The sequence below is a fragment of the Bos indicus genome, chromosome 1 (assembly GCF_029378745.1).
Source record: "Bos indicus isolate NIAB-ARS_2022 breed Sahiwal x Tharparkar chromosome 1, NIAB-ARS_B.indTharparkar_mat_pri_1.0, whole genome shotgun sequence".
Lineage (NCBI taxonomy): Eukaryota > Metazoa > Chordata > Mammalia > Artiodactyla > Bovidae > Bos > Bos indicus.
Window position 1 is genome coordinate 72,623,572 of NC_091760.1, and position 16,582 is coordinate 72,640,153.

At 44.5% G+C, this 16,582-nt stretch overlaps 2 protein-coding genes across 5 annotated transcripts in view; one reads left to right on the forward strand and one right to left on the reverse strand.

The window, feature by feature from the left end:
- BDH1 (3-hydroxybutyrate dehydrogenase 1) overlaps nt 1–3,168 on the reverse strand; it is a 36,197-nt gene extending 33,029 nt beyond the window's left edge. Inside the window, exon 1 of one of the 4 annotated variants that reach the window (XM_019957538.2) lies at nt 3,000–3,168. In XM_019957538.2, the coding sequence (XP_019813097.2) occupies nt 3,000–3,168 (169 nt within the window). The other 3 variants (XM_019957529.2, XM_070789506.1, XM_070789499.1) reach the window with 3 other exon arrangements.
- LOC139180356 (uncharacterized) lies at nt 706–4,620 on the forward strand. The gene is made up of 4 exons (XM_070781944.1): nt 706–747; nt 1,616–3,417; nt 3,819–3,860; nt 4,203–4,620. The coding sequence occupies exons 1-2, from the start codon at nt 706–708 to the stop codon at nt 2,441–2,443; spliced, it is 870 nt and encodes a 289-aa protein (XP_070638045.1). The 3' UTR covers nt 2,444–3,417; nt 3,819–3,860; nt 4,203–4,620.
- The last annotated feature ends 11,962 nt before the right edge of the window (nt 4,621–16,582 follow it).

A 16,582-nucleotide genomic window follows, 5' to 3' on the forward strand; every position in this document is an offset into this window, starting at 1 on the left:
CTATGTGACATTGAGCCTGAAGCCAGAAAGTGAGAGATGGAGAAAGCCAATCTGCAAAGAGAGAAAAGTCAGGCACACATGTAGATAGAAACAGAGATGGAAGTGAAGAGAGAAAAAAAACTAACAGAGCCTCCTGGGGGTAGATCTGCTCCTGAGACCGGGCTGCCCTCGTCTTCAGCTCTGTAAGGCACGTGATGTCCTTACTCTGTGTTAAGCATGCTTAAAATCAGTTGCAGCCAAAACAATATTGGTGAAAACACACTGAAAGCAGGTTCTTTCTGCAGACACTATCATCAATTCTTAGGCTTGCCTGATATTCTGAGAATGGCACACTGCAGACCTCGTAATCATAACAGGAACATGAGCCTCTCCCTCTTCACATCTGTCAAGGAAACATCTGTCTTTCCCCAAAAGAAAGTGCTACCAGAGCTGTCAAAATGGCTATAATTACAACCACCAGATTAAGCAGCCATTCCATCCCTAGGAGAACAGGGCTTGCCTACCAAATTCAAGTCAAACCAGTACACAGTAGGCACATAATATTTGAATGCTTTAAGAGAGTTTGCAGCAGAGGATACCATGTTGGGCTTATATTTTAATATGATAACTCTCACTGGGTTAAGAATAGACTGAGGATGGACAAGGGCAGAAGCAAGGAGACCATTTAGAAGCTATGGCAATAATCCAGGACCATAATGTACAGCCATGCAGTTTGTGTACTGCACAACTCCAGCAAAATGTGAAGAGGTACTCCCTGGAGATATATATATATAAAGGGCTGCCATGGAGGAAACCATGCTGGTGGAAACCACAGAGCCAATTAGACGAGGTCAAAGTCTGGCTGTGTTTTGAAGGGAAAGCCCACTGTAATTTACTGACAAATTAAATGTAGGGTATGAAAGAAGAAAGAATCAAAGATATTTCCAAGATTTTTTCGTGCAGATGTTAAAAAAAAAAGGCATCAGTACAATGATAGTTTAAGGAGCATCCTATTCAGAAGTGCTTACATTTCAAACCAGAATGTACAAGCCCGACCCCCTGGTCCTCACTAGGCCCCTCCAAATTCTATCTCCAACTATGCTTTTCTCATCTACTCATACCATTTGCTACATCATCTCTCAATATGCCTGTACTTTCCAATTTTCCTGCCTTGCTCATCCTATACCTAATCTGAGGTCTCCTTCATCCAGCAAGCCCTGATTCAAATAATCTCCTTCAAGAAACCTTTCCTGATCCCCTAAATCAAAAATCAATCTCATCCATATTTGCAGTTCAGTCTTATGCGTCTCGGAAATTGCACTTAACCTAGGCTGGGTAGCATTAAAGGTATCTTGTTTATAACCATTCACAGCCCCCATCTGATCACCAGTCTCAACCTGGACTGTGACTGCCCCACAAATAGGACCTACGTGTTGTTTGATTGGTCTCAGGTTCCTCCAAAATGACTACTCTGGTGTCTGACAGGAAGCAGCCGCTCTTTAAATGTGTATTGAGAGAATACTAGAGCTACACACATTTCAAAGGTCAGCTTCCTCGCCCGCCACAGGTATCTGCCCTGTACAGGGCGGGGCTCCAATGCTCTGGTAGAAAGGAAGATACTTGATGCGTCATAAAGGATCCTGGCAGTCGGAAGCCCACCGTAACTAAATGTTTGCCTCTGCAGCCTCTCGCAGGGTTAGAAGGTGACTTTACATCAGCTGACTTGGGGCACACTTTGGCAGACGGGTTGGAAAAAAACACGCAGAGATCAACGGCGCTTAACGTGGCGCGCGGCAGAATACCCTCCCCCAGCCGGGCGCGGCCCCGAGGCGCACAGACCGCCCTGAGCCCTGTCTCAGACAAGCCCCAGCGCGCTGGGAGAGCGTGGGACGCCAGAGACGCGCAGGCGCCAACTCGCTGCGCGCGCTCTGGCCGCGCGTCCGGGGCAGCTCGGCCAATCGCAGGGCTGCCGCACCTTCCCGCCTACCAGAGGCGAGCAGCCGAGGGGGCTCGGCCCAAGCCGCGCTCCCACTGGCTGAGACGGCACCGCCCAGACCCAGCTGTGCTCTGCCGGCGCCAGCGGGCTACTGAGGCTCCGGGCCTTGCCCCGCCCGGGCCCACCACCACCCCAGCATCTCCCGCCGGCTCCCACGGCGCCTCCACCTTGCTCGGTCCTCCTCCTCCCTCGGTCCTGCGGCCTGTGCGGTCCTCCAGCAACAGCCGGCTCAGCTCGTGCTCGAGGAAGCTGGACCGGCGGCCCGACTGCTGTCCAGCATCCTTCCCGAGGGTGCCGCAGAAAGGGAGGAAGCACTCCCACCACCCAGCAAGTCCCCGAGAACAGAGCCTGGTGGAGGACGTGGAAGGAGGACGAGGATGCGGGGCAGGCCGGGAGAGATGCGGGGGCTCGGGCCAGAAAGCAGTCCTACTGGCTTCGGTCCTGGCTCGGTCTCCGACTACCATGTGACCTTGGACCGGTTTCTTCCCTTGTGGCTGCGCTCGCCTTCTGTTAAATGCGGCGGCAAAGAAGAATAAGTGCTGAGGGTTTCACTTGGGAGACTCAGCGCCACATGTTCAACCTGGGTCTCCTCCGACCGAGCACATTATTCCGAATAATAACCTTCAGGCCGGGAGGGCGGAGGATGAGGATTACCTGGGGTTGAGGCAGGTCTGGACGGGATCGATACATCTTTTTACACCTTTACCCCGGCCTTATTCGCAGGGCCCAGCCTACAGGATGTGGTGCCCCTTCTCCACCCGCATCCCCGCGACCCGGCTTAAGGGCAGAGCAAATCCAAACCAAGCCAATCATCATGCCGGTTTAAGGGCGCCCGCTCATCACCCCTGAACTGCAGAGGTGCGGACCCCTCCTCTTACCCCAAAACAAACTGGCGCGGGGGCTCCAGTTACAGAGGGCTCAGCTGGTGCGTTCGCGATAACCTGGCGCTTCGCAGGCACCCGCGCTCGTGTCCCGTACCACCGAGTGGGGGCGCTACCGCCGTTTCCTTCTCGAAGACCCTTACCCGCTCTCACTCCTGCTGCCTCCACCCTCAGCTGCCTGGGTGCTCCTACAGACAGTGGCTCAGCCGTAGGGCTGCGCGGGGCGGAGCCCGACGGCGGGCGTTGCCAGGGCGGGGAGCGCTCCGCACCGCGCCGCCTTCTTTGTCCTGGGGCGCCAGGCACAGCCCCCATCCCGCGGAGGGTAACTCTATTCTTTAGGCGCCTAGCCCGGGATTAACCCCTTGCTGACCGTCCTTTAGCCCTAAATCACCCTCAGATCTCCTCCACCGCCATCCTGGTTCTGGAGCGAGCGGGGAAAGACCACCCAGCGGATATGTATGGGTAGGAAGGCGAAGATGCCGCCCCAGGAAGTGAGGAAAGCTGGTAAGATTGAGGCGCCTTCCAGGACGTATGCCTATTTACTGTCTCGAGCTCATTGAGGTAGGTGGGTTGGTTGGTTGGTTTTAAAGTTTGTCTTTTGATCAGATGAAGTTAATTTAAAATTTTGTTATTCCAATGGGTTACAAAAATTAAAAAAAAAGATTTAAGAATAGCACAGCTTCCCAGAGTTTCAACAAAGGAATACTGGAGGCTGATCTCCACAAGTCAAGCTTCCCTGCCAAGTTTCCTGGATGAGAAACCAACTGAGGAGAAGGAAGCTGTCTTGGCAAATTAGTGGCAGACCTATGTTTAGGTCAAATTACGGAGAACTGATTGGAAAGGGACCAGGCAGATGAAAACAGGAAGGAAGTGAGGGTCCTGTGGGGCTTTAAAGAAACCTCTCAGCTCCAGGTTATGTGAGCTTCTTGAGGGCTGAGTCTGTCTTCTTGCTTTATCTCCAGCTCCTGGCAGGTAGAGCTTCGAGGACCCGGAGAAACGTGAAGGTAGTTACTCTTGTTTTTCTGTACCCATTTCATAGACAGACTCAAGCTTGCTTCAGTGGTGTTTTTTAGAATAGTCACTGGTACAGCATGCCACTGCCATAACATAGATAGCTATGTTGGGTCACCAGATTATACTTTGAGGGTTATGCATTGCTTCAAAAGCAGTTGACTAAAGAGTTAATATTTCCACCCAGGAAAAACATACTTCCTTCCTACCTTTGGACTGAGAATTTATGGAAATAAAGTTCTATTTATGGAAGGCAGGACAATTGACGTGTCTATGTCTGTCTGACTCCGTTTGTGGCTGACCTCACACCTTCCCAGCCCATCTTTTTATTCCAGCTTTGCTGTGGCAGCCTGCTACATACAGATGTAACCTGAGAGGACCTTGCTTCAGCTGTACTTGATATCTCAGGGCTTCTCTGTCACTGCAGTCTGGACCCCTGCAAGAAGCCACAGCCCATTCTGACATAAACCTGGAAGTACAAAGGAATGAACACGTCCTTGGACAACCTCTAACCAAAACGAACAGAAGCTGGTGGAGAAATGTTCCACTCTTCCATGGGCAGTTACAAGGTACATTTTGTACAGCACCTAAGATGACAGAACCCTGGCTACCCGTGGTAGTATCCAACTTAATCAGCTCAGTAATCCACCCTTGGATTGCCTTTTTCTTTCCTGCCTTGACTGTTTGACTCTTACCAGTCCTCCAGTCCTGTTCCTTGGGATTCATTCCCCCAAATAAACTACCTGATACAAATTCTTGTTCAGAATCTGTTTTTGTGGGGGCGGGGGAGTAGGGGCGGATCCCAGATCAAGCCAATGGTTAGTGCAAAAGAGGCATCTCAACAGGGAACTAAATTCAATATCCTGTGATAAACTGTAATGGAAACGAATGAAAAAGAATGTAACCACTTCCCTGGTGGTCCAGTGGTGGTTAAGAATCCACCTGGCAATGCACGGGACCTTGGTTCAATCCCTGGTCAGGGAGGTAAGATCCCACATGCCACCGAGCAACTAAGCCCATGTGCCACAGCTACTGAGCCCACGTGCCACAACTAAAGAGTCCACGCACAGCAACAAAAGATCCCACATGATGCAACAAAGATCCCATGTGTTGCAACTAAGATCCAATGCAGCCAAAGAAATAAATATTTTTAAAAAGAATGTATATATGTACAGCTGAATCACTTTGCTGTACAGTAGAAACTAACACAACATTGTAAATCAACTCTACTTGAATAACATTTTATAAAACACATAAAAGACCCAGGCAGCCAAAAAAAGAGGCATTTCAGCCCAACTTTCCGGGTATTCTCAGCAGATCTTCCCCAAGTCTGCTGATGAAGAATCCATTTGTTCTGTTTGAGCTTTTGTTCTTTTTATTCCCCAGTTGCCCTCCCCGCTGAGTGAGTGAGTGAAGTAGCTCAGCTGTGTCCGACTCTTTGCGACCCCATGAACTGTAGCCCACCAGGATTCTCTGTCCATGGGACTTTCCAGGCAAGAATACTGGAGTGGGTTGCCATTTCCTTTTCCAGGAGATCTTCCCGACCCAGGGATTGAACCCCGGTCTCCCGCTTGTAGGCAGAGGCTTTACTAATAAGCTCTTGGAGGCAGGCAGGAAGTTTCAGACTCCCAAAAGACAGACCAACTGAAGGGCGGGGTCTAGGTTAGGGTTGAACAAAGCTGTTCTCAGCCCCACCTTACAGCTTTTCCCTCCTTCCAAGGGAGGTCCTGACTGCTGACCTGCAAACTGAAGAAATTTTCAGCTCTGGAGTTGAACATGGAAGCAGAGACAGGGTGGGGCCCAGGTCATTCCCAGCAGCATGTTGCCAAGATTATGTCTACTTTTTGCCCCACGCCCACTGTGAGAGCAGTTCCTCTGCTCAGATATAAGGTCTCAGGCCAGGGTCTTTGGCACGCAGCACACTTCATCTCATTTCAATATCAAGAGACTGCTGTTGCAAATTACCAAACTAGGTTTGCGAGGAAACAGCCCTTAGTCCCAGCCCTCAAGAAGGGAAATGAGACATGTTTGTAAGCTAAATGAATCCTTAGAGGTCCTGTAACTCTTCTGAAAGAGGGGCTTGTAAGTGTAGTTGAGTGTTCTGGTGAGGCTTCAGGACAGGGTCTATAGAAGGGTAGCATCCTGACTCAGGATGAAGCCTCCTCAAAAGACCCCCCTCCTAATGGATTCCTCATTAGCAAACTCAGGAAAGGTCTGCTGAGAATGACCCTGAAAGGTGAGCTGAGATGCTTCTTTTGGATTAACCATTGGCTTAATGGTTCCCTTCCCAGAGAGCCCCAGTGTTTGCTCCTGTCCCTCTATTAGGTCCCAATTGCTTCCATGTTCACAATTAGGAGTTTCTTAAATCCCAGCTCAGGCTAGTCATTCATCCTCCCAAGTCCCAGCCCTCCTCTGATAGACCTGGCCCTGCCCCATCTCTGAATGCCCCTGCTCTTCTCTTCCTTCAGTGTTAAGTGTCCCAAAACAAACATATGTTTGTGTGTGTGTTTGTTGCTTATTCATGTCTGACTCTTTGCGACCTTATGGACTGTAGCCTACCAGGCTCCTCTGTCTGTGAGATTTTCCAGGTAAGAATACCGGAGTGGGTAGCCATTCCCTCTTCCAGGGGATCTTCCTGACCCAGGGATGGAACCCAGGTCTCTGGCATTGCACAGGGATTCTTTACCGTCAGAGCCACAAGGAGCCCCCAACGCCAGATGGTGCAGGTTAAACCCTGCCCTTAGCTGGCCACCTGGGAGCCCTCCAGGAAATCATGAGGACAGTGCTCTGTGCTGAGTTCTCCTGGGCAATAGAGAATCAGCACAACACCGTTTACTCTCCCAGACCCTGGAGGCCTCCCATTTGTTTGATGCAACTGAGTTTTCATTTTTTTAAAAAGTTCTTTTTGGCTAGAAATCATGTCCTTAATCTGCAGAATTTTAGAAGTGTTGAGTAGCTTTTTCTATAATTGACAGTGAAGGAAAGAAAAAACCCAAGGTACTATTCTAAACAAAGCTGTGGTGCTCAGAATCTAGTGTGCAAGAGAGCCCTGATCCTAACGTGACTATAACACTGAATTCTACCCATGGATGAGAACTGGAGGCCCAACCTTCTCCCTGCAATGAATGAACAAGTAAGTAAAACAAGGACTTAGACCTTATGGGGAAAAAAAGGTGTATCAGGCATCCACATCCCCACTCCCTTTCTGTCTCTTGACATTAAATAAATAAAATTTAATTAATGTATGTAATTAAAATGATTGTTTAAGCCGCAGGTTTGCGAGATTTTTTTTTCTTTTTGTGTGTGTATTGCAGAGGGGGGAACAGTTTGGAAATTTAGCCAAAGTTATTTTGAGGTAATTGGGATCTTTGAAGAGGGAAAAGTATGAGGAAATAAAAAACGACTGTGTTTCTACCTCTGCCTGTCCACCCCAAGCTACAGCACTGCTTGAAACTCCTTCCTTCATGCAGCTTAGTTCAACTGAGCCCTTAGATCCCAGGCATCCTGCTTTGTGCTGGGAACATGGTAAAGACACAGTAATGGGGTCCTTGTCTTCAGTAACACGACTTAGCAGCTGATGACTGATCACTGGATACCAAACACTATACCAAGTGCTTTGTGTGCATTATTTCACTTAATCTCTGCAGCAGTCCTAAAAGTGACCTAAGATTATTCCCATTTTCCATCCAAGAAAGTTGAGGCCCAAAGAGCTCAAATAATTGCCCACAGCAACACAGCTAGAAAGTGTCAGAGACAGAGCCCACACAAGTCTGTCCTACTCAAAGGACTCTTAGCACACCACCAACTCTTCTAAGTTTCTTGCTTTGAAAAAAGGATAAGAATCCAAAGCTATTTGGAGTACAGAAGTTTTTGTAACCAGTTGGGCATTGTTTTGTGAGTAATCTTAACAGAAACTGGAATTGCTTTGTTCTACTGAGATTTCTTTCAGTAAGTACAATACAGATGGCAAGATCTGATGCCCTCAACTAGGAAAAGAAATTATAGGTCCTAACTGATCATATCAACTTTGAAAGACAAAAATATGGGACAAAATTCTCAACCCTTAAATCTGATTTAATTTTCTGAACTTCAAATTCTATTTTTTAAAGAATAGTTAATATATTATAACAAATTATTTTTAAAACCACAATATAAAATCATATGCTTATTTTATTAATATCTTTTCATCCCCCCCCAATGAATGTGTATTATTTATGTTTTCTGTTTATTGCTTCTGGGCCAGAGCCTACCATTTCAAAAGGGAAATTAAATTACCAAGTTGAGGCCTTCCATTTTGGGGTTGCCAGCACCTCTTTCCAAAGGCTTATTTGTTCCTCCCCAACCTCCCCTCCCCTCACACCAGGCTCCTCCCAAGACTTGGGTTTTCCTTCTGCTGCTAGTTTTCACACAGCATTTGCTCACCTTGGCGGACTGGAGCAAGTCTCCCTCAACCATATCGGCAAGCAGGATCCTCTCCAGGCAAGTTACAAGCTAAATATACCTGGAATTCTCTTAATTCTCAGTTGATAGGGTCTAATAAACACTCCCTGGAAACCTCTTCCAGGTATATTATTCCAATGCTTGTCTTTAACTAGGAAGGGGAATTCTCACACTCGTATGATAAGCAAAGCCAACTAATGCTAAAGTACAATATTCAGATTTGAGATATGGTTTGTGTTTGTCATTGAATAAGCCAAACTTCATCTTTATAACTGTTTGCTTTAAGCTTAAAATGTCTGTAAGTTTGGCCCTCTGACAAATGGAGGGTCATGGGTGGATGCTGCTGCCTAGGGATGAATAAGAAAAAAAGATGCCAAAGGGCAGCTGCAGCTGACTGCATAGTGAGCTCTCCCCACCAGGGGTGTGTGGGCATGAATGAGCACAGGAACTGGTCTGAACAGAATGAGAAACATCCAGAAAGTTCCCTGAGCGTGGCCCAGAATCAGGACCTGAGAAAGATTGTAAGATGGCTTTGGACAGGGCCAGCTGCAAGAAGGTGAGACCAAAACTTACCTCTTAGACATCACAATCAGGTGAAGAAGAGTACGTTTGCAATATAGAGGATCCCGCCATGGCGTCTCTTAGTATTCAGATCAGATCAGATCAGTCATTCAGTCGTGTCCGACTCTTTGCGACCCCATGAATTGCAGCATGCCAGGCCTCCCTGTCCAACACCAACTCCCGGAGTTCACTGAGACTCATGTCCATTGAGTCAGTGATGCCATCCAGCCATCTCATCCTCTGTCGTCCCCTTCTCCTCCTGCCCCCAATCCTTCCCAGCATCAGAGTCTTTTCCAATGAGTCAACTCTTCGCCTGAGGTGGCCAAAGTACTGGAGTTTCAGCTTTAGCATCATTCCTTCCAAAGAAATCCCAGGGCTGATCTCCTTCAGAATGGACTGGTTGGATCTCCTTGCAGTCCAAGGGACTCTCAAGAGTCTTCTCCAACACCACAGTTCAAAAGCATCAATTCTTCGGCGCTCAGCCTTCTTCACAGTCCAACTCTCACATCCATACATGACCACAGGAAAAACCATAGTCTTGACTAGATGAACCTTTGTTGGCAAAGTAATGTCTTTGCTTTTGAATATGCTGTCTAGGTTGGTCATAACTTTCCTTCCAAGGAGTAAGCGTCTTTTAATTTCATGGCTGCAGTCACCATCTGCAGTGATTTTGGAGCCCAGAAAAATAAAGTCTGACACTGTTTTCACTGTTTCCCTATCTATTTCCCATGAAGTGATGGGACCAGATGCCATGATCTTCATTTTCTGAATGTTGAGCTTTAAGCCAACTTTTTCACTCTTCTCTTTCACTTTCATCAAGAGGTTTTTTAGTTCCTCTTCACTTTCTGCCATAAGGGTGGTGTCATCTGCATATCTGAGGTTATTGATATTTCTCCCAGCAATCTTGATTCCAGCTTGTGTTTCTTCCAGTCCAGCGTTTCTCATGATGTACTCTGCATATAAGTTAAATAAACAGGGTGACAATATAGAGCCTTGACGTACTCCTTTTCCTATTTGGAACCAGTCTGTGGTTCCATGTCCAGTTCTAACTGTTGCTTCCTGACCTGCATACAGATTTCTCAAGAGGCAGGTCAGGTGGTAAAGTCAATGGAAAATTACAGCTGTTGAATTCAGACAGCACTACTAATGGTCTAGACTCTTCATAAATGAAAGTTTGGGTCACCCCACAACGCAGGAGACCTGGGTTCCATCCCTGAGTTGGGAAGATCCCATGGAGAAGGAAATGGCTTCCCACTCCAGTACTCTTGCCTGGAGAGTTCCATGGACTGAGGAGCCTGTTAGGTCACAGTCCATGGGGTCACAAAGAGTCAGACACAACTGAATGACTAACACTTTCACTTTTTCACTTCACCAGGTAAAGATCTGCTGAGGGCAAAGGGAATATGGAATGCGCAGTGGAAAAGATAATTAAAAATACCAGCTACAACCATGTGACCAGTTACAGAACAAGGGCTATGAGTCTTTCTTCATTTTGTTATGAATATGTGTGTGTTATCTTTCTTTTCTCTCCTATCCCCTTATCATGTAACACAGGGATCCCTAACATTTGGGATCTAATGCCTGATGATCTGAGGTGGAGCTGATGTATTAATAGTAGAAATAAAGTGCACAATATATGTAATGCACTTGAATCATCCTGAAACCATCCCCCCAACCCCCATCCGTGAAAAACTTGTCTTCCATGAAACCTTTCGGTCCCTGGTGCCCAAAAGGTTGTGGACCACTGGTGGAACATAAGATGTTTGACTTTGACTTTGGTTTTGATTCTGTATTATATATTATACTATTGTTAACCTCACATCATTAAGTTATGGGACATCAATAAGAGTGACTATCACCCAAGGACTTCGCATACGGTTTTGGGGAAACAGTTAGTGCATTTTTAGTTGTATACAGCATAGTTGTTTCATGAAGGTTGAATTATGACCTTGTTATTGTTTTTATTTGGAGAATTAGTATGGTCTAAGGAGACATGTATGGGTGCCAGGTTGACAAAGAGTGAACTGAGATGGTTAATTTTATGTGTCAATCTGGCTAGACCACAGAGCCCATATATTTGGTCAAACATTATCCCGAATGTCTCTGTGAAATTGTTTTTGAATGAGGTTAGCATTTAAATTGGTGGACTTTGAGTAAAGCAAATTACCCTCCGCAATGTGGGTGGGCCCCATCCAAACAAATGAAGGCCTTAGTAGAAAAAGACAGACATATTCATAAGGAGAAGGAACTCTGGACAGACCACCTCTGGGCTTGAACTGCAACTCTTCCCCAGGTCTCTACCTTGCCAGATTAACCTAGATTTTGGACTTGCCAAGTCTCTATAAATGTGTGAGCCAGCTTCTCAAAATCAATCCCTTTTTGTTTCTCTCTCTCTTGCCATCCACACACAGCCTGGTTTGTTTCTCAGGAAAACCCTCACTAATACACCCACTCAGAGTGGTCTGCTTCCCTGATTGGACCCTGATACTGCATTGGAATAGATCCTTCTACACTGGGATTGTCTCTCTTTCTGTCTGGAGGGCAGGACTCAACAGAACCAAGAAGGGCCCTTACTCAGGGCCCTGAAGCAGAGGTAGGAGGGGTGGTCCCCAGGCAGGGAGGAACATGACAAAGCTTACTTTTTTCACCCTCTCCATCCCTGGGGGTCTCTGCGGTCACTGCCCTCCAGGGTCTCATAGCCCAGGGAGGTGGACCGACACATCTGTAGCTTACTCTTCTTCAGGGTGGCTTGGGTCAGATGATGTAACAGGCAAAACCAGGAGGCTCTGGGAGGATGGAAATGGGAGCTGTTCCCTAAGATTTGGGCCAAAAAACAGGCTCCATGGAGGAAGTGACTGCCTTGGGTTTCAGATTATAAGAGAGATGGGATATTTTTTCCTTCAAATTATATTTGGAAAAAAGTTTAAACACATAAAGAAAGATGAAGGGAGAGTATAGTGAACACTCATATAGTCATAATCTAGATACACCAATTGTTAGCAGTTGGTCATATTTCCTTCCTCTCACTGTATGTACACACACACATATATACTTCACTGAGTCATTTTAAAATATGTTGTAGACATTATAACACATCATTCCCAAACATTTCACCATGTATCTCAAAAGAACAAGGCAATTCTCTCACACAGTCATGACACTACTGATACATTTAAGAAATTAAACATTGATAACAATATGATTTAATTAATCTATACTCCAAATTCCTTCAATTAGCCCAATAATGCCCCTATACTTTTGTAGTTTTTCCACCTTAATAAGGGATCATAACTTACATTTAGTTCATCTGTCTCTTCAGTTCCTTTTTTATCTAGAACAGTATCCTGCCTTTTCTGTTTAGGAAGGGAGGACTTTTCATGAAATTGACATAATCCCAAGGCTGGATTTGTTTGATCCTCATGCTTGGATCCAGGCCAAACATTGTCGGTAGGCATACAATAAAGGTGATTCTACTTACTCATAGGTAGAATTTGGACAAACTGAGATAAGGAAGGATACACCAGACAGAAAACAGTAAAGATTTTCTCATAGGTGTGAGAAAGCCCAGCACGTCAGGGCATAGCTGTGACCCCTGGGAGCTACACTGTGGCATGAGGCATGGGGGCAGAGGGCAGGGAAGGATAAGTGTTAGGAGGATGGTCAGGGAAGTCTGGTGTGTGTTCATTGGCCTCTATTCAGAGGGCGCTGTGGAATCACAGCCTCTGGAGGCATATAAACTTTTCATAAAAGCAAGAACAGAAACAGATTGGAAATAAATCAGCTGATCTGACAGGAGGTACCAGTCTGTGACCCAGAGGTTGGGGACGCCTGCTTAAGGTCACACAACTAACCCAGAAGCGTGTCTTTTTTCAGGAAGCCCTGGCCAGTTGGGGTATCTCTGGGTGATTCTAGTACAATGTTTCCTCATGGCTGAAGACTCCTTGAGGCCGACCAGGGGTTTCTGTTCTTGCCTCTTCATCCCTCCCATTTCCTCAGGTTCTGCAGCCAGCCTCCAGTGCAGGAGGCATTCAGTTTATCAGCCACAGCACGCTAGCTCCTCCTTCCCATCACTGGGAAAGGTCTGGGGTGGCAGAGGACAGAAGACACAAGCTGGGGTCCTACCAGGCCAATTAGAGAAGAGTGGAGGAAAGCACAGGACACGAGAGCATGTGCAAAGGGGTGTAGGGTAAGCGGGAGACAAAAGCAGCAGACTTAGCCTAGTCTTCCAGTTCTGACCGAGCTAGAAGGAAAGGGAAAGCTGGCAGTATGAAGAGAAAGGGGCTGTGGTGGGGTCCAGCTGTGTACTGGCATTCAGGGCACACCAGGTCATCCTTGGAGGTTTGCCCTCGAATGGCCTCTTAGTTTTGTGCATGATGTGAGGCTGCAGTGCCCACGACAGAGAAGGGTGAAAGCCATGCTTACAGGGAGAATATGTTCCGGAAAGAAGAGGCTGCCTCATGGCACGAGTCCCATGCCACCCCCACCCCCCGCACCACACATAATTAATAACAGAGCTCCATCCATGGTGCAGGGGTCACAGCTGGAAGGGGGTTGAAGTGTCACATCCCAAAGAGATGTCTAAGACAGAAACTACATCCAGACACCTCAAAGGTGAGGCTGAAGGCAAGAAAAAGAAAGTTTAAATAAAAGGAGTCAAAACTACCATGATTCCAGGCATATAATTATTAATCTAGAATATTTAGGGTATTATTAGAATAATAACAGGTTCAGTAAGTTGGTTGAATATAAGACAAATATAGGGAGAAAATGAAAAGCTTTCCCATTTAGAAAATGTAATGTTAAAAAATAATTCCTAAGACTCACACTACAACAAAAAATACGAAGAACTCGTAGATAACAGGGAAATGCAAAATCTTAATAAAGAAAAAGCAAACTGTAAGTCTTTATTGAGTACCATGAGACATAGACTGAAAATTAAGAGAACATACCATGTTTCCAGTTTGAAAGGCAATATTAAAATGATGGATCTTTCCCCTACATTTATCTAGAATTCAATTCAATTTTTCTAGAATTTGGTTCAGGGGCAGGGGGAGGTACGGGAGGGAGAACCTGACCAACTGATTCTGAATTAAGCAGGAAAATTTTTAAAAATGCTTCATAGATCAAAACATACTACAAAGCTAAGCTAGTTAGTATATGGTGTTGATGCATGAATTGAAAAAGCAGATTAATGGAACACATAAGCAGAATAGAAACAGAACCACAAATTAATGGAAATTTAAGACAATAAGAATGGCACTGCCAATCAAAAAGGATGAATTATTTAATGGTATAGGGACAATTATTTACATATATACCACACGCACAAAAATTAAAATAAGATTAAATATCTAAAATGAAAATTGAAACTACAAAAATACTTGAAGGAAATATGAGACTATCTCTTTTATCTTGGGTTTGAAAAAGGATTTGCTAACCCCAACAAATTGCTCTGGAGACATAAAGGAAAAGATTAAAAGATGAGACTACTTAAAAATTTAAACTTTCATACAAGGAGAGGCAGCATTCAAATCATTGGTTGAGAGAAAAACATTTGTAACATATATAACATATAAATAAGGGCTAAAAACCCACAACACATAAAGTGCTCCTACATATGAGAAAGAAAAAGATAAGTAATCTACTTGAAAAAATACACATAGGATAAATAAAGCACAACAAAGAAAATCAAAGGCCTAATAAACATAAGAAGATATGCTCAATTATGATAATAAACCAACTTTAAAAATGCAAGTCAAAAAAAGGTATAATTTAAATCCATGACATTGATGAAAATTAAAAGGTTGAAGAAACACAAGGAGGCAACACCCTCCTACGCGGCTGGCAGGTGTGAAAGTTTTTGAAAATAATTTGGCAACATGCATGATGCCCCTTGACTCAGCAATTCCATTCTAGGACTCTATTCTACAAAAATACTAACATATTTCACAAAGATGTATGTATGTGGGTATTTGATGCAACATTATTTGTAACAGATTAAAAAATGGGTAATAATCTAAAATTGGAATTTTAAATAAATCATTTAACTTTAATTAATTAATTAAAGTAATAATTTAAAAGTAATTAAAATCAATTTATTAATAAAAGAAATAATTTTAAATTAATTTTATTATTTTAATCAATTGATTAATTTTTATTATTTTAAAAATTAAATAATTTTATTTAATTTTGGTCCACCTATTACCAAAATATTGTCTAGCCAGAATGACTGCTTTTCTGGGATCACACTTCCTCATGTCCTGTGCTTCTCTATCCCCTGAAACATGAGTCTTGCTTGTTTGTTTTTAAGCCTACTGTGCATTCAGTATTGGTCTAGAATGTCTGTTCCATAAAGATACATCTTTGCTGTATTTCTATTGTCTAAATCAGGAGCTGGTACTTCCCAGAGGATCCAAGTCTGCTATCCTGGCCACAGTTGATTGATTTATGGTGCTCACCTGATCTGTGGCAAACCAATCAGAACCCTTCTCTGAAATTTTTGAACTAGAAGTAAGAAAGAGAGCTAGTCTGAAGATGTAAAATCTTAACTTCAGGGGGAGTCTTCCCAGAAACGTCATTTCTGCCCTGTGAAGTGGACGAATACAGCTGACTGGGCCACAGAAAGTATGAACAGAGTGTGTGTGTGTGTGTGTGTGTGTGTGTGTGTGTGTTAGTTGCTCAGTCATGTACGACTCTTTGTGACCCAATGGTCTGTAGCTCACCAGGCTCCTCTGTCCATGGAATTCTCCAGGCAAGAATACCAGAGTGGGTTGCCATTCCCTTCTCCAGGGGATCTTCCTGACCCAAGGATCGAACCTGGTCTCCTGCATTGCAGGCAGATTCTTTACTGTCTGAGCCACCAGGGAAGCCCATAAATAGAGTAATGAAGCTGAAACACAGAGAAGACCTGCAAATAGAGAAGGTGAGAGAGACTCACTCTGGCTCTGGCGTCCCTCTTTCTCACGAGTTTCCGGAGACATCCTGTTATTATTCTTATGCTCTATTCTCCTTGTTTAAACTAATTCCAGCTGGCATTCAGTCACTTACAACCAAACAAGTACTAAGTACTATGCCTTCCCACCGTCAAACACTGTGCAGCCTTTAAAAAGACTGACACCAAGTATATACGTAAAGCCAAGAAAAGATATCCAGGATATATTGTAGTGTGAAAAAAATAAAGGTACAGAACAATGTGTATACAACAAGCCCACCAAAAGATTTCTTTTAATTTTAAGAGAACTGTTTGTTTGTATAATATACAAAATTACAAACCTTTACTTAGGCATGGAAAAAGATGTGGAATATTAGATACCAAACTCTCAATAGTTCTTATTTATAAGGGATTAGAATGGAAGAGAGATTGAGGAGCTTTTACTTTTTGCTTTATTTCCAAACTGTTTGAATTTTTTCACTCTAAGAATATATTGTTCTTTTATGCTTTAAGTAAACTTTTTATTTTGAATAGTTTTAGATGAATAGGAAATTTGCTAGACAGTGCAGAGTTCCCATATACTCTTCGCCCAGTTTCTCTAATGTTGATATTGTATAAACCATAGTATATTTGTCAAAACTAAGAAACTAAAATTACCACATTGCTATTAACTAAACTCCGGGCTTTAGTTGGGTTTCACTAGTTTTGTTTTTCCCCCGCTATTGTTCTTTTTGTGTCCGAGGATCTGATCTCAGACACCGCGTTGCATGTGGGTGTCATGTA

Coding starts and splice junctions, on each gene's coding strand:
- LOC139180356 (XM_070781944.1), top strand. CDS start 706: ATGCAGTTTGTGTACTGCACAACTCCAGCAAAATGTGAAGAG. Junction 748..1,615: donor CTCCAGCAAAATGTGAAGAG/GTACTCCCTGGA, acceptor TGCGTCATAAAG/GATCCTGGCAGTCGGAAGCC.